Source organism: Sciurus carolinensis, chromosome 2 (assembly GCF_902686445.1).
Source record: "Sciurus carolinensis chromosome 2, mSciCar1.2, whole genome shotgun sequence".
Lineage (NCBI taxonomy): Eukaryota > Metazoa > Chordata > Mammalia > Rodentia > Sciuridae > Sciurus > Sciurus carolinensis.
In genome coordinates, this window is record NC_062214.1 from 132,738,859 (window position 1) to 132,757,716 (window position 18,858).

Sequence of the window (18,858 nt, forward strand, 5' to 3'; positions counted from 1 at the left end):
TTTTTGGTAGTGTGGCCATTTTGACAATTTAATTCTGCATATCCAGGAACATGGGAGATCTTTCCATCTTCTGAGGTCTTCAATTTCTTTTAGTGTTCTCTAGTTTTCATTGTAGAGATCTTTTACCTCTTTTGTTAGATTGATTCCCAAGTATTTTATTTTTGTTGAGACTATTATGAATGGGATAGTTTTCCTAATTTCTCTTTCAGTTGATTCATCATTAATGCATAGGAATGCAATTGATTTATGGGTGTTAATTTTATATCCCTGCTACTTTGAATTCATCTATGAGGTATAGGAGTTTTCCAGTGGAGTTTTTTTGGGTCTTCTAAATATGGAATCATGTCATCAGCAAATAGGAATAGTTTGAGTTCTTCTTTTCTTATTGTTATCCCTCTAATTTCTTTCTTCTAATTGATCTGTCTAGAGTTTCCAGGACTGTGTTGAATAGAAGTGCTGAAAGAGGGCATCCTTGTCTTGCTCCAGTTTTCGGACAGATTGCTTTCAAATTTTCTCCATTTAGAATGATGTTGGACTTGGGTTTAGTGTATATAACTTTTACAATGCTGAGGTATGTTCCTACTATCCGTAGTTTTTCTAGTATTTTGAACATGAATGGATACTGTATGTTGTCAAATGCTTTTTGTGCATCTCTTGATATAATCATGTGGTTCTTGTCTTTAAAGTCTGTTGATGTGATGAATTACGCTTATTGATTTCCAACCTTACATCTCTGGGATGAACCCCACTTGATCATGGTGCACTCTCCTTTTAATATGTTTTCGTATGCAATTTGCCAGCATTTTACTAAGAATTTTTACATCTCTGTTCATGAAGGATATTGGTCTGAAGTTTTCTTTCCTTGATGTGGCTTTGTCTGATTTTGGTATAAGGGTGATATTAGATTCATAGAAATGAGTTTGGAAGAGTTCCCTTGTGGGGGTCTCTCAGCCATGTTCTGCATGGATGAGAAAAGGGTTAACTTACCTAATCAATAAACACATAAGAGCCAATACCCTCTTTAAATGAGAGGGGGTGTGATGGGTCTAGCCATACCAGCTCTGACCTCTAACAACGTGGAGTAGCCCAACTCTCCTTTATTTTATAGTCACACAGGTAAAGGGGCCTGGAATGGGATGAACAACTTCTGTGATGAACAGGATAGGGTGGAGTTAGGGAAGCCATTATCTTAGGGGGAGTATTTCAAAAAGCAGACAGGGAACCACTACCATGCAGTGCCACATACTTCGCAGCATTCTGGAACATTCCTTCATGGTAGCCAGTTCCTGGAAGCCAGATATCTACATCCCATGGCTCAACCTAGTCTGATTCTGCTAAATAAGGATGACTTCCCACATTCCCTCCTTTTCTGTTTCATGGAATAATTTGAGGAGGATTGGTGTTAATTCTTCTTTGAAGGTCTGGTAGAACTCAACTGAGAATCTGTTCCTGACCTTTTCTTTATTGGTAGGCTTTCGGTGGCATATTCATTGCTTGAAATTGATCTGTTTAAATTTTCTGTCTTCCTGACTCAGTTTGCATAGGTCATATCTCCAGAAATTTGTTGGTTTTTAAGATTTTCTATTTTATTAGAGTATAAATTTTCAAAGTAGTTTCTAATTATCATCTATTTCAGTAGTGTCTGTTGTGGCATTTCCTTTCTCATATGAATTTTAGTAATTTTGTGTTCTCTCTCTCTTAGTTAGCTTGACTAAGGGTTGGTCAATTTTATTTATTTTTTTCAAAGAATCAACTTTTTGTTTCATCAATTTTTTTTAATTTTTTCTTTCAAATTTCATTGATTTCAGTTCTGATTTAAATTATTTCCTGTCATCTGCATTTGGTGTTATTTTGTTCTTTTTCTAGGGCTTTGAGATATAATGTTAGGTTATTTATTTGGTGACTTTCTATCCTTTTAATAAGTGAGCTCAATGCAATGAACTTTCCTCCTAGAACTGCCGTCATAGTGTCCCAAAGATTTGGATATGTTGTATCACTATTCTCATTTAGCTCTCCGTATTTTTTTTTTTTTTATTTCATCTCTGATTTTTCTGCTATCCACTGGGCATTCAATAGTGTAGAAGTTAGTATCCCAGTGTTAGAGTAGCTTCTATTTTTTATTTTACTGTTGATTTCTAATTTCATTCCATTATGATCTGATAGAATGCAGGCATTCCCTCAAAAAATTGGAACAAACCAGGGTGCTTTCTTTCAATATAGGAAAATCTAGCCAGAGCAATTATAAGAAAAAAATAAAAGGGATAAGAATTGGAAAAGAACTCAGATCATGGCCTGCGGAGGAGGCGCGGCCGCCACGGACGCCTGGCTGGACCCGGCCACGGAAGAGTCGCCTTCCGCTCACGGCTGGGCCTGCTGCTCCCAGCCGGCGGCGGCGGTAGCGGCGTCATGCGTGTGTGAGATGCGGCCCCCAAGCGCGGCCTCCTCAGCCGCGGGCGCGCAGTGCATGACGGCGAGCACGAGGGCACTGGGCAGTAGCCCGCCACGCCGCCTCCATAAACACTTGTTTAGGACTCATTCGCCCGGTTGAGGCCCCCGTGCCCGGGTCATGCAGGCCCCGTCCGACTCCGAACCCCACGCTTCGGCCTCGGCCGCGGTGCGGTTGCACGTCCAGGAGGTGGCGCGGCTCCGGAAGGAGCAAGAAAAGGAAGAAGGTAGATGATGACTGTAATGCCCTTCAAGAAAGACTCTGTACTTTGCCTGATAAGTTGTCTTATAATATCATGGTACCATTTGGCCCCTTTTCCTTCATGCCAGGAAAACTTGTTCATACTAATGAAGTCACTGTTTTACTTGGGGACAACTGGTTTGCAAAATGCTCAGCAAAGCAAGCTGTAGGTTTAGTTGAACACCAGAAAGAATATGTAAGAAAAACAATAAATGATTTTTTAAAAGTCATGACAAATTTTGAATCCAGAGTTGAATTCACAGATTTGCAGAAAATGAGTGATGCTGTAGGTGATACTGTTGATATAAGAGAAGAAATTAAAAGTGACTTTGAATTTAAAGCCAAACAACGAATTGCTCATAAACCTCATTCCAAACCAAAAACTTCAAATATTTTTGAAGCGAATTTTGCAAATGAAGTAAAATCTGAGGATTTGCTTGCTGATAAGAAACTGTGGGCTCGACTTAAAGAACTAGAGAGACAAGAAGAATTGCTGGGTGAACTTGATAGTAAATCTGATACCATGATTGTAAATGGAAAAGATACAACCTCTTCTGAAGAGGAAAAGAAAGATCAAAACATAAATGTGAATGTGATACATCAAAAAACAAACTCCCTTACTCCCAGCAGTTGTCATAAGGATGTTATACATTCAGAACTATTCAATGGTTAAGTGAATAGTCAGTTGAAATGTTCAGTAAATGGTTCAGATTCTTGTCACAGTAATGAAGATGGTGATGATGACAACAGTGATGATGGCGATAATGAAAATGACCATAATGCTTTAGGGATTGGAGATAATTGTGTGCCAACAATATACTTTTCTCATACTGTGGAACCTAAGAGGGTTCGAATAAATACTGGGAAAAATACCACTTTAAAATTCAGGGAGAAGAAAGAAGAAGCCAAGTGTAAACGAAAGAACAACCCTGGAAGTGGTCCTTCTACCCAAGAGCTGCCTACAATCAGGACCCCTGCTGACATTTACAGTGTCTTTGTTGATGTTGTGAGTGGAGAATGCGTTCCTCATAAATCTATCCTGAAGTCTCCAAGCAGAGAAAACTGTTTGTAGTGATACCAGTGAACGCAGTGCTGCTGAGTTTGATGATAGGCAGGGAGTTTTGAGGAGCATTAGCTGTGAAGAAGCCACTTGCAGTGACACCAGTGAGAGTATTTTAGAAGAGGAACCACAGCAAGAAAATCATCAAAAGAAACTTTTGCCATTATCAGGAACACCTGAGGCTTTTTCTGGAACTGTAATAGAAAAAGAATTTTTATCCTCTTTAACACCACACCCAGCCATTGCTCATCCTGTACTATCCACCATTCCAGAACGAAAAGAAATTCTGTCAGAAGTATCAGAAGAAACTGCAAAAAGGGTTTCAAAGTTCAAAGCTTCCAGATAGCAACAGAAAAACTAGGAAATGAGAGTTTACACCCTAAAACCTAGTTGTGCATTTTTAGAATGTATAAACAAAATATGTTACATGTAGTTTGAAACAAGGCGTCCTGAGTTAGTTTGGTAGCAATTTCTCTTATTCTTATCAATGAAAATCAAAGTAAATGTTTGAATATTTTAATATTCAGCTTGTTTTGTTAAATCTCTAACTACTAAGTTGGCCTTATAATGCAGTGGTAGTATTTTGAGTTATTTTTCAAAGAACACAGTTCGTATGCATTGCTTTGTGTTTTAAACTAAATACAGGCAGTTTTGTACCAGCTGTGATGTTGGTGTACCATATGGACCATTTTAAAGAATCTTTTAAGATTTCAGATAGATTCAACAATTATATTACTTGCTTTTGCATTTTAAAGGCACTTTTAAAAAATCTACTTCCCTTGTAGGTTTTGTAGCTAGGTGACTATCAAACAAAAAAGAAAAACAAATAAACAAAAAACCTTTCCTCTTTGAATGTCATACTGTACTCTTTAAGGTAGAAAGCTATATGTACCCCACAGGAAAGTTTCTTTGACTGGAAGAATGATATTTTGTAAATCATTTTTTTCAAGTAAAAATTTTATGGAACTTGATCTCTAAAATGTTACAACCTTTATGATTTAGAACTGAGTATGGAAATGTCTTTGATTCCTATATGTATGTACCACACAACAGATTCTTGAATTCTCAAAATTCCATAGGAACGCCTTCTCCCCCTTCTGTATGGTTTTCACTGGGATTATCCTTTGGGAGAGAAGGAAAGTTTGTTGAGATGCTTTTAAAAAAAAAATGAATGAATTTTTCAAATAAAAATTTCTTAAATTAAAAAAAAAAACTCAAATTATCCCTAAAGAAAACTCTTTATTGACCCAAAGAAAATAAAAAAAATAATAGTGCAATTCTTGATCAACATAAAAGATTGCAGTTACTAATATCGAAAACCAAATATTCAACAAAATAAAAAGCTCAAACATATTATCTACTAAAACCTGAATATACCTACATATTAAAAGGAGCTTTTCATTGAGAATGATATTTTTCAGTGGAAACTTAAGTGCCAAAGATATTTACTCTGACATCATTAAGTATAGCAGCATACTTAATCTTAGAATGTTTAATTGTAATTAACTGTAAAATTACTAGATTGTCTTATTAGTAGAAAGGAACTTTAGTTTATTATTGTTAATAAAATACTAATCTCATTCACAGAATCTACCTGTGACTCGTATTTTAGACAATCTCATGGAGATGAAGTCAAACCCTGTGAGTAGCATGTTACATTGAAGTTATAAGTTCTTGAATGTATCACATTGACTAATGTTGAAAGATAATGAAATCAGATTGAGTTTATTGTGGTCTTAATCATAGAGTAATGAAAGAAAGGAAAAAGTCCATGTTCTGAAAGCGCCCTGTTTAGCCATTATCACAGATACTAGGAATTGGTTTTCTCCACTGCTACAAACATTCTGGTCAGCTCCCATCCAAATTAAATGTTATATTACATCCTACATATATAATTACATGTAAATTTTATCTTGAGCAAGTTGCCATAAATGAAAAAGAACTAGTGAGTATCAGTTGGACCAATATAATAACTTTAAAAAACTAATTTAGTAAAGAAATGCATAGTAAAGTTTTTAAAGGCCGATGTTCAAATGGTACTGAAGTCTTTGGGGCTGAAGAACCAAATCGAGGGAGAGAAATCATTGGTAAATATTGTTACATTTACTTGAGGTTTCAGGCTGTCTGTTTACAATTCAAAAAAGGGATATAAAAGTCCTCAAAATTTGTTTGGTAAAAACAACTACCCTGCTACTGTGGCAATCAAAAACTAGTTATCACAACTAACGTCTGGGTTGTAGAAAAATACATGGAAGCCGGTGCAGTGGCACATGCCTGTAATCCCAGCAGCTCCGGAGGATTTCAAGTTCAAAGCTGCCTCAGCAACTTAGCAAGGCCCTGCCTCAAAAAAATTTTAAATGAGGGAGAGGAGCTAGGGATGTGACTCAGTAGTTAAGTATGGCTGGGTTCAATCCCTGGTGCCAAATTAAATAAATAAATAGACAACATGCTCCTACCCTTATCAAAACCCTAGTTTGGGTTGATATGAATCACTATAGACTTGGCAGTTAGGCATACATTCCAGACTTGAAAAAGTATGAGAACAGAATATTCAGATCATTGTGACTTTTTCAGTAATTATAAATATTATTTTAGTAACATTAAAGGAAATTAGCAGAAATAAAATTTTAAATTCACTTATGTGAAACAAAGATATAGTGTAATTAAATGTCCAAGGGCAATTACCATTATGAAAGGAATGGGAGAATTATCTATAATGATAACCTTGGAATATATATATATATAGTAATAAGATAGTAATAATAGACTGTCAGTGTGTCCTAGAACATATGAAGAAGGGGTACTTCTTGAAAAGCCTAAGAAAAAGAGACATTAATGACTGTCTTAGAGAATACTGCTTTGTAATGGGAAGTAAACTACTTGAACATATTATCTCAAACAGTAATAAAAATTGAAAATATAAGTAAATGCAAACATTTACATAGATGCCAGATATACAAGGAGTTAAGGAAAATTGTATTTTGTTATTGCCCTTGATGTTGACATGAAGAATAATGACAACAAATATAACAACAAATATTTACTGCATACTTATTATGTACCAAGAACCATGTAAAGCATTTAAACCTGTTATATCATTTAATCCTCAGTAGAACCTATCAAGAAGAGTACTATTATTATTATTCTCATTTTTATAGATGAAGAAACTAAGTCACAATAAGGTCAATAAACTTACTAAGTAATATTCAGCTAGTATATGGCAGCATTGGAATTTTAACCACAAGCCAAATTGTTTACCTTTATATTATGTTGATTAGAGTAAGAACCATGCCTTTGTGGAATCACAGAAGTAGAGTTTAAGGAAATATCATAAATCATTTTAACCATGGAGGCAAAGCAACCTAGAGAGGAGAGGTTAAGTGACTTCCCAGGTCATACCTTTTTAGTAGCAGAATTAGAATAAAAAACCTACTATTGTATTCCAACCTAGTACTTATCCCAGCATACACATTCCTTCTGTATTTCTCTGGCTAAATTGTGGGTCTTAAATGTTTCTCACAAGTTATAATTACAAGTTCATTTATTAGTTTTAAAGTTGATAGAACTGAAGGCACATTACTAGGGACAGATACTTTAATTAGAAAAAGTAAATGTTTTCTGTTTTGAAAGCATTTCTTCATCCATCTGCTAGGTGAGGTAGCTGCCTGCACTCTTATACCTCTCCTGTTCCCAGATGGACAAGTTGATTTGGAGGCACTGAGGAGATTAGCAAAATGCTGAAGAGATAGCAAAGTGTACTAAGTTAGACCTGGCAGGTAATATTGAATGTATCCTATCTCAAATGTTTTAAAATGCTATAATCTATTTTTAGATGCATTCTTATCACATATTTATTAAGTGTTCTCCCTTGTCTTGATTGAATAAATTTAAGGTGAGATATCAGATAGGTTTATTCTTACCATGTAAATTTGACTGGTAATGGTTTCTTGAAGCAAACTACTTGAAGGATTCTGACACTGCATTTGGGTTTACTAAGGGTGCTGTGGATGATTGAAAGTATCTGTTGTTGGGTGCAGGACTAAAATATAGCAACACATGTAGTTTATTTGTGCTTTATCAGGTTTTGGTGAAACCATCCACACTCCAGAAGAAGGGAAAAATGAATTTCTTTGAATGATTCTGCTATGGAAGGAGAGGCAGGCGGAGATGGAAAGTGATTATATCAACAAGTAGTAAAGCAGTACTTGACAACTTCTTTAATCAACATGTTAAGTTTCCAATGTATTATAGAGGTCCACAACCCCTTATTCACAACCTCTGAAAATTCCAAAAAACTTTGAGAACTGAAAGATTTTATATAACTCATTTGGTGGCAAAATCTGACCTAGACTCAAGTTGAGGCTCTTTATAGTTTATATTTATCCTATTTTCTGTTAATGTTCATATATGTGGCAGTAGAAATACTAACATGTTTGATGATGTGCTGCCCACACTATATATAGTATATGCCTGATATTGCCTATCTAAATTTTTTTAATTCTAAACTCTGAAATACATATCACTCCAAAAATTTCAGATGAGAAAGATGTGAATCTGTTAGGTATTCTGTATGTTCAGTAAAATCATGGGCATATAAAGATAAAATTCTAAAAACAAAAATACTTAAGTACATTAACTACTTTCAGGTTTATAAGACAGGTATATTTTTGAGAAGCATTGTAGCATGATATTAGAGCTTGGGCATTGAAACTGCCTAGATTCCAATGTTAGAGTTTCCCATACTTACTACTTATATAACTTTAGTATCCCGAAACTTGCCCATCTAAAAAATGGGGATAATAATAGTAGCTACTTGAGAAACTTAGGATTAAGTGAGTAATTTCATGTAAAGCACTTAGAATGACTCTTAGCACATAATAACTGCTCATTAAATGTTAGGGGTGGTTGTTACATACTCTACAATATTGATAGGTTCATGAATATAAGATACCTGTGCTAGCACTTCTAAAGAGAAATTACATTGTCAAGGTTTTTTTGTTTTTAAATAGGAAACTGATGACTACAGATATTTTGATCCCAAAATGCTACGAGGCAATGACAGGTAAACCATTTCTGTCTTCTGTAATTTGTTATAGGATTTCCTGAGAATGGAAATAATTGGTTTTATACTCTAAAGCAGCACTGCTTAATACTAAAAATTTAAACTGTGTGGAACACTGGAAAGGAAGCAGTATGTACACTGATCTCATCACTCAGATAATCACTAGTAAACATAGTATTTTGTTGTTCTTTCCAATTATATACACAAATACATGTATCTATATGATGGCATTACAAACCAAGTATAGGGGAGGGAAATTTGGATAATGTGTGTTTTTAAATGAATATTCTTATCAGACCACATGAAAAGAAAGGAACTTTATATTTGGATAAGTTTGTTTGGTTTTGTTTAATGTAGCTACCTATAAAATCCAATTCCTTGGAACCATTGCTGTAAAAACACTTTATGGCTGTGAAGCATTCTATAAATAATTTTTGTATTTTATGATAGACATGGTATAGGAAGGTATCCTTTGTTTATTACAGATATTTTTCAACTCATGGTGATACAGAAAATAGCTCACGAATTATAGGCAGAATTAGGAAGGGGGAAATATCTACCTAGAATGATCTTTTCTAGCCCTAAAATTTAGGTGAGGATATTTTCTTGTCTGTACCTAATATTTGTTATCTTTAGAACTTCGTATTTGCGCTGCCCAAAATTTTTGCATCTTTGTACATAGGCAGGGTAGATAGTCACTAAATTGTTAAACCGTTTGGTAACTTAAAGTGTTACTCTCTTTACTGAACTAACCATAAGAAGCTGCTAATATCAGCTGTAGTTGATGAGAGAATTTGACAAAAAGTAAATTATGGAATCAGAAAATGAGGAATGACACCACCAATTCTTTTAAATGTTCTGAAGTTAACAATACTTGTACAACTGTGTAAATATACAAAAAAAGCTAATGATTACACACTCAAACCGTGGATTTGCAACTCTTCCTTTATTGATAATTCTCTTGCTTACTTTTTTTTCTTCCTCACACGTAGGTAACAAAAGTAGATGTATTTTGTTTCATTGAAGTCAAGGACACTTTTTTTGTTGTTTTAATTCTGGGTTTAGGATCTTTGTTCTCATGCATTTGTGTTCATTAAAATACTTAATTTCTATTAAAATTTAAAAGAACCAAAAAAAGTAAGGAATTTTTATTTTTGAATGTAGCTTATGCATGATAATGAGGAATATTGGCATTGATAAGACAGATAAGTTTTGAGTTTCATTTTTAACAAACTGCCCCTGAGCAATTAAATCTTGGTTATTAATAACTAGTGAAACTGTGCTATTTTAGTCTTTCCTTATCCCATGTCTGTTCTCAGTGGAACTTAAAGCACTCTATAAGGAAGTTAAGCATTTAGGAGGCATTTTGATCAGGTGGATGTCTAGCTACTTCTACAGAATATTTAGGCAGTCCAAAGAAGTTAGGAAAGGTGATAGAGTTATGTTTAGCTACTGAGTAATTGAGAAAAATCTCAACTATCCTTGTATACAGCCTGTTCTAGCACTCAAACATATATCTGATACACAAAAACTTTGAAAAAAATGTCTTTATTAGATCTCTTGGACTTCGAGGAAGTATTTTTTAACTATGTAATAATGTAAAAGAAAAGCAATTTACAGCAATATACAGATTCCTCTTGCCATTTTCTCTTTTCTTCCTCTGTTATCTCATAGATATATAGATACCCCAAAAACAACATAAATACCATTTGGAGTGTGTTGAAAATTTACCACCAAAATACCTGCATATACACATACTTCTCCTCATGGGACCTGCTGCTCAGTCCTCTAGAATTTTATGTCAAAGTTAATAGGATGCCCATTCCCTTTTCTAGCTTCTTCCTCTGCAGAACTAAAGGACCCCATTACCCTCCTGAGAAGGAGGAAGTAGAACTGTAAATACTTACCAGATCTCAGGACTATATATTAGTGTGGTATTTCCCATACCTGTTTAACCCATAATAAAAGCCATGAGTGAGATTTTCAGTATAATTTTTCTCTATTACAGCTCAGTTCCTAGGAACAAAAATCCATTCCAAGAGGTAAGTTTCACATGAAAATTTGTTACTCCTAGAAAAGATAAGGTGACCTGAACAATAATTTGTCATAAACATGGCTTTATTATGATTAGTGCATGGTAATTTGGATAAATCCAGTTCTGTACACCCAAGATTTTTTTTTAATTCTCAGCAACTGTTTTTTCCTGTTTTATAAAACTATTTATACTTATTGTATTGAAGCTTTAAAAAATGGCTGAAAATTAAGCAACTTACCAAAAAAGGTGACTTTCAGATTGCAATGAGAATTTTGTAAAGTGTGGAACTTATAAAATTAGATTCCACACGTTTGTGAAAATGTGGTGACTAATTTAAAATGCAAATAGAGGGACTGGAGTTGTAGCTCAATGGTGGATCGCTTGCCTAGCACATGGGAGGCACTGGGTTCAGTCATTCCTCAGCACCACATAAAAATAAAGGCATTGCATCCAACTAAAAAAAAAAACAATTTAAAAAATGCAAATGGACTTATCAGCCAATATGGTAAATAACATACATAGAAAATTATATGAATTCTAGGTTTTTATTTTTCTGCCTATAGTAAATAACTGCAAACTCAAAAGCACTCTTTGAAGAAAGCCCTTTGATTTATTTGCTATTACTTATTAAAAGAATAAGAAGTGGTTCGGGGTTGTGGCTTAGTGGTAGAGCACTTGTCTAGCATGCGTGAGGCCCTAGGTTCGATCCTCAGCACCACATAAAAATAAAATAAAGTTATTGGGCTAGAGTTGTGGCTCGGTGGAGGAGTACTTGCCTAGCACATGTGAGGCACTGGGTTTAATCCTTAGCATCACATAAAAATAAATAAATATACAAACAGCAACAGGTATTGGCGAGGATGTGGGGAGAAAGGTACTCTCATACTTTGCTGGTGGGGCTGCAAATTAGTGCAGCCACTCTGGAAAGCAGTGTGGAGATTCCTTAGAAAACTTGGAATGGAACCACCATTTGACCCAGCTATCCCACTCCTTGGCCTATACCCAAAGGACTTAAAATCACCATACTACAGAGATACAGCCACATCAATGTTCATAGCTGCTCAATTCACCATAGCCAGATTGTGGAACCAACCTGGATGTTCTTCAATTGATGAATGGATAAAGAATCTGTGGTGTATATATACAATGGAATATTACTCAGCCATAAAGAATGATAAAATTATGGCATTTGCAGGCAAATGGATGAAATTGGAGAATATCATGCTAAGTGAGATAAGCCAAACTCAAAAAACCAAAGGACGAATGAGATCGCTGATAAGTGGATGATGACACATAATGGGGGGTGGGAGGGGTTAATGTTAGGGTTAGAGTTAGGGTTAGGGAGGGGGACAAGAATGGAGGAAGACTGTATAGAGGGAAAAGAGGGGTGGGAGGGGTGGGGGGGAAGGGAAAAAATAACAGAATGAATTAAACAACATTACCCTATGTAAATTTATGATTACACAAATGGTATGCCTTTACGCAAGGTACAAAAAGAGAAACAACATGTACCCCATTTGTTTACAATAAAAATAAATAAATATAAAAAAAAGAATAGCATAAAAAAATAAATAAATAAATAAATAAAATAAAGGCATTGTGTCCCATCTACAACTAAGAAAATAAAAATTTTTTAAATAAAGGTATTGTGTCCACCTACAACTAAAAATATATATATTTAAAAAAATAAGTAGTAGTTCTAGTGCTGGGTACGGTGGCAAATGCCTGTAATCCCAGTGGCACAGGGATTTAGCAAAACACTAAATAACTCAGTGAGACCCTGTCTCTAAATAAATATATAAAAGGGCTGGGGATGTGGCTTAGTGGTTGACACCTCTGGGTTCAATCCCCGGTACCAAAAAAAAAAGTATCTTTAAATTGTTTCTGAAAACTCTATTTCATTTTACCACTGAACAAGTATTAAAATTTATAAATGTATAAACTTTTCAGAAATTTAATAATTAGGTAGCATTAGATGCTTCAACTGTCACCTTTGGCTAGCTAGTGTTTTTTATCTATTGTAGAATAGGCTTCAGACTAAAAACCGTGTTACTTGAAAGTTACAACAATGTTTTAACTATTTCTTTCAACTCAGCTTTTTGTTTGCATTTGTAGGCAATTGTTTTTGTAGTAGGAGGAGGCAACTACATTGAATATCAAAATCTTGTTGACTACATAAAGGTAAGTTTTGACCTTCTTATTCTATCACGGGACAGTTTCACAGTTTTATATCTTTAGAGCGCTAGCATTCTTTGGTGGCTGTCCTGACATTCACATAACTACTTACAAATCTTATATATAGATCAGGCACAGTGGCACATATCTGTAAGTCCCAGGTACTCAAGAGGCTGAGTCAAGAGGATTACTTAAGCCCAAGATTGCAGGGCCAGGCTGGGTAGCATAGCCAAGAGTAACAGAAAACTAACTGAAAAGATCCAAAGGAAGAGGCATATTTTAAAGGGCAAAAACATTTAAAATGTTGTAGGGGCAGCAAAATTAAGTATTGTTAGAATGACATTTTGTTATCTTAATTTATTCACTTAACACTGGATAATAATTATTATTTCCAGTCTCACATATAAGGCTTTAATAAGGTAGAGATTAAGGTGTAACAGGAGTAAAAAAAAACAAGACTTCCAAAATGATTAGTGCAACTCCCAGGATCATTGCAAGGACACACTTCATCTTTGGATTATGAATTCTCAATATGTATGTAGGATACCAGTGTATCTAGAATGTATCTTGATGGTTCACAGTTGAAAATGATATGTGTCTTGTGCTATTAAGATAAGATCCTGAGATCTCTTCTAGAAATGTTGAACCCCTCTGATGTTTTCCTCTGCTTAGTTTCTTCTTCTATACTATAACCTCTGCCTTTGTTAATAGCTCATGTATGTCCTGTATGGCCTCAAGAATACTAGTTATATGACCTTTTGTAATTGCTGCATGTACCATCTCATTTTCTAAAACTGTAAAAGTTCTTTTTTTTTCAGGGGGTAGTTACCAGGGATTGAACCCAGGGGTACTTAACCACTGAGTCTTATCCCTAGCTCTTTTTGAGACAGGGTCCTGCTAAATTGCTGAGGCTAACTTTGAACTCACCATCCTCCTGCCTCAGCCTCCTGAGTAGCTGGGATTATGGGCATTTGCCACCACATCAGGCCTAAAGCTATATTTGAGATGTGGCTTTCTTTCCCCCCGCTTATAGATGGCCAATTAGGACATTTGATTATGCAATGATGTTTATTCAGTTTATACATCACAGAAATGTCCTTTTCTTGTGTAACAAAGCCATCATTTTTTTATTCCTTGTTGCATTATCAAATTACTTTGTGGAATGAACTTTTTACATTACCAAAGAAATCTTATGAATTTACATTCAAGTTCACAATACATATAGGAATTGCATTTTCCAGTGGAGAAGTTTGAGTGTTGTAATTAGGTTCTAACGTTCTCCAGAAATCAAATAAAATTGATAGAATTTCAGAGTGGAACAGGATTTTGTTAACATGTAAATACTGTATTGCACAAGTGAGATTGAAATGACAATCCATACTACCTGCATAATATCCTTCTATGCTAAATATAACCAAATTCTTACTATTTTCTTCAAGTAGCATAGATCATATATTGAAAGAATGTTGTGGTCTATGATTTTTTAGATAACTGTTGGTCTTATGAAATGTGGCAGTCATATTCCTATTTTTAGTATAATAAATCATTCTTATTCCTATTTTACCTCTTTATTCTTTTTTATTTCATGCAATTTTAGGACACACATGTATACTAAAATCCAGCACCACCACCCCCCAAAAAAATCTGTAAGAGTAACAACAACAAAAAAGTCATAGCAAGTTGCTACCTTTTCTTAGAAATACTTAGAAATGCTACCTTTTCTTAGAAATTGTTACTCACTTGCCATTCATGATTTTTTACAGGGGAAACAAGGCAAACACATTTTATATGGCTGCAGTGAGCTTTTCAATGCTTCACAGTTTATAAAACAGGTAAAGTATATCTTTTTAATTTGTTTCTCTTAAGTTGCCATTGATATTTTTCAAGAGAAAGAATCATTTATTCACCTGGACCAGTTAAAAACTGTAAAACTCTAAAATTTGTATAACATTTTCATTATCCCAATTCTTTATGAAAAAGCAAATTGATAAAATTTAAAATTGGAGTAGTTCAATTCAGCATTTCCCTATGTCTCACTTTGCCAAGAATGTCATAGAGTGGGCTTGAGAGATGAAGTTAACTTCTGGGCCATAATATGTGCTCAGTTGATACAGAATTATGTTCACCTTGAAAGTTAATGACAGCAGTAGCTGAGGCATACTGATTGTCCACATGGTCCTTTTAGGATTGCTCCCACTAACATTCTTTATTATACTGATCTTACTTTCAGTCGGGATGCTAACCCAAAATATCCACTCACTTTTGCCTTCAGTTCCTTAAAAATCATAAGTGCATCCTGTACTCAGTTTTAACAACTGTTCCTAGCATTGATTATTCAACACAACTTTCTTACTCTTATGTGGTTCCCTTATGTGGTTAACCTTAATTTATTGGAAACTCACCCAGGAATTTGCAGTGAACACCTACCGAACATTCCCTGCCAAAGTTCTATTTTAAAATCTATCCATCTCTCAATCTGTTCATTTTTCCAACTTACTAATTTCAAAGTCTGTTGTCCCTATCAAATGTTAATATCATTACCTTAAGTTCATTATTTGTTTATCTCCTCTGCCTTGGAGGTAAAATTTATAACAGTAAGATACACAAATTTGAAGTGTCCATCGCCTGAGTATCCTAAACCCCTGTCAACGTATGGAATGTTAACACATTCCCAGAAAGCTCCATTAAATCCTTTCTCAGTCAATCCCTACCCCAAAAACTTACAAATTTTCCTACAGTTGACTAATTTTACAGGTTTATTTTGACAAAATCATACATGCATGGAATATGATTGTGGTCACTATTCCCTCTCCTCCTCCCTCTACTGATCTCTCCTTATTTTTAATTGGTGCTATACATAAAGGTGAAATTCCCTATGGTACATTTATATGCATATAAAGTGATTTTTGTTAAATGTATTCCATATTTCCTCTCCTTTCCCATCCTTCCTCCCTCCCAATCTCCTTCTATTCCACTGATCTTCCCTATTTATTTATGATCCCCCCACACACCACCAGCTTCTTTCTCTTATTTCTCTCTAGCTTCCACTTACTCAACCCTTGTTTTTGAGTCTGGCTTATTTATTGTGATGTTTTCAATTTCCATCCATTTACCAGCAAATGCCATTATTTCATCCTTCTTTACAGCTGAGTAAAACTCCATTGTGTATATATATCATATTTTCTTAATCCATTCATATATTGATGGGCATCTGTGCTGGTTTCACAATTTGTCCACTGTGAATTGTGCTGCTATAAACATTGAGGTGGCTGTGTCACTATGCCAATTTTAGTTCTTTTGGGTAAATACCAAGGAGTGGGATAGCTGAGTCATATGGTGGTTTCATTCCTAGTTTTTAGAGTGGTTGTACTAGTCTTTGGTCCCACTACCAGTGTATGAGTGTAACTTTTTCCCCACATCCTCAATAGCATTTATTACTATTTGTGTTCTTGATCATAGCCATTTTGAATGGAGTGAGATGAAATTTTAGTGTAGTTTTTATTTACATTTCCCTCATGGTTAAAGATATTCACGTATTTGTTAGCCATTTGTGTTTCTTTTGAGAAATATCTGTTTAGTTCTTTTGCCCAATAAATGAAATTTTTTTCTTGTTTCAGTTAACAAGGGGAATCTCAACTTTGTTGACCATTTAAATGAACCAGATGTTGCTTTTTGTTACTTTTCTTATTTGTTTTCTATTTCTACTCCATTATGTCTTTTGTTCTGATTACTTTGGATTAACTTTTTTCCTAGCTTAAGTTGGAAACTTGTTATTAACTTTAGTTCTGTTCTAAAGCAAGCATGTAGAGCCTTAAAATTAATTCCTACCAAACAATACTTTAGCATATTCCACAAATTTTTATTTTCATTATCACTTTAAAATATTTTATAATTTACCTTGTGATTTATTCTTTAGTCCAAGTATTATTTATAAGTCTGTTGTTTTCCATGGTTTTATAAATACCTAATTCTTAGTTGCCTTGTAGTTGTAGACCATAATCTATATAATTTCAGTTTTAAAATGTATTAAAATTTCTTTAATGATCTAACATGTAGACCTTTCTTGCCAACCATTCCATATACTTTTAAGGAAAAATGAACTTCTACAGAAGTTGAGTATAGAGTTATATATATAACAGTTTGGTCAGAGTAACTAACAACATTGCTCAGGTTCTCTGTTAGTTTGGAGTGTGTTTTCTGGTTGTGGTTTCAAGAGTGAGTCCTGTCTATCATCTGCTATTAAAATTGCCAACTAGGATTGTGGAATTCTCTTTTTCTCTTTTTAGTTCTATCATTTTCTGTATTTTGAGGCTATTAGATATATACATTTTTATGATTCATCATTTTCCTAATGGTCACTTATATCATGCAGTATTTGTCTACCTTTCTAATAAAGTTCTTTGACTTAAAGTCTACTTTATCTGATATTAACATTGCAAATGATAAGCATAAGAGGCTAAAGTGACAATGTTAAAACATTTTCCACCTATTTTCAACTTATCTATTAGTATATACCTTGTAGACAGCATATAATTGAATTTTTTAAATTAATCATTCTTAAGTGTCTACCTTTTAATTAGAGTCTTTGGCCTATTACCATCTAATGTAATTACTGATAGAGTTTATGTCTACCATTTTACTATTTGATTTTCTTTTTGTCTCCTGTTTTTCCTTCCAGGCGTTCCTTTGGATTTTTGAAAACTTTAGAATCCCATTTTAATTCATCTACAGAATTTTTTAAGCTACATCTATGCATTATTAATTCAGCAGTTGCTCTAGAGATCACATTATATATATATCTTTAACTATTTGTAGACTAGAGTTAGTTAATATTGTGCCAGTTGCACTAAATTTAGAAACTTTCAACTACATATAGACCTAGTCTCATATTTAACATCAATGGGCAGTGTCATCATTTTTGCCTCAGTTATGTATATCAAACAAATCCTTTGCTTTTATATAGATATTTATGACTTTCCATGTCCTGTTTCCAATAAATTTTAATTTCTTTAAGAATTTACTCAGACACACTAGCCATGAGTTTTCTTAATTTTCTCTTATGAAAATATCTGTTTTACATTTACACTTTAGTTTTAGTTTTGCTCTATCAACTGAAGATATTTTACTGTCTTCTAGCTTCCATTTTTTCTGATTAGAAGTCAGTAGTCATTCAAAGTTTAATTAAACTGTAAGGTACCATTTATCTTTGAGTCCTTTCAAGGCTTTCAAGAATATGATGTATATGTGTCTTAGGGAAAACTGGGTATAAAATTTCTGGATAAGTTTATATCTTCTTATTTAGGGAATTTTCAGGTATTTTTTTCTCCAAATATGTTTATGCCCAATTTTCTTTCTCCTTTTAGGAATCTTTTACATACTCAATAGTCACAATTTTTTGGGTTGTCAACAGCCTATGTATACAACATAATACAATTTTGCTCTTATAAGATTATAATGCAGCTGATAAATTCCCATCACCAAGTGATATCAGAGCCATCATGAGGCAGCACACATTACACAAGTATGTATGTATGTATGTATGGTGGTGCTGTGTAGACAGACCTGTTGCATTCTCACTCAAATATATAGCACATGTGGTTATGTACATTATATACTTGATACTGATGGTAAGTGTTGAAATTTAGTGTAGCCTAGTATACAGTATAGTCTACTGTAGTAGCAATGGCATTACCATATAACCTGGGTATGCATATTGGAGGCTATACCATTCAGGTTTGTTTAAGTACACATCAGTAGATGATGAAACCACCTTATGACACATTTCTCAGAACATAGACTCATCATTATGCATTATTGTAGGACCTATACGTTTGGCATAT

General features: G+C 34.3%; 1 protein-coding gene and 1 pseudogene across 3 annotated transcripts in view; both read left to right on the forward strand.

Annotated features, from left to right (window-relative positions):
* The window catches only part of Scfd1 (sec1 family domain containing 1), a 93,538-nt gene that overhangs the window by 73,078 nt on the left and 1,602 nt on the right, over positions 1-18,858 (forward strand). For 2 of the 3 annotated variants that reach the window (XM_047538801.1, XM_047538804.1), the window contains 5 exons: positions 5,334-5,387; positions 8,756-8,808; positions 10,817-10,850; positions 12,959-13,024; positions 14,782-14,850. In XM_047538801.1, the coding sequence (XP_047394757.1) occupies positions 5,334-5,387; positions 8,756-8,808; positions 10,817-10,850; positions 12,959-13,024; positions 14,782-14,850 (276 nt within the window). Of the gene's footprint in view, positions 1-5,333; positions 5,388-7,398; positions 7,523-8,755; positions 8,809-10,816; positions 10,851-12,958; positions 13,025-14,781; positions 14,851-18,858 lie in introns of those variants that run through there. The other variant, XR_007106980.1, reaches the window with a different exon arrangement.
* On the forward strand, positions 2,567-4,107 carry LOC124976096 (unconventional prefoldin RPB5 interactor-like; annotated as a pseudogene).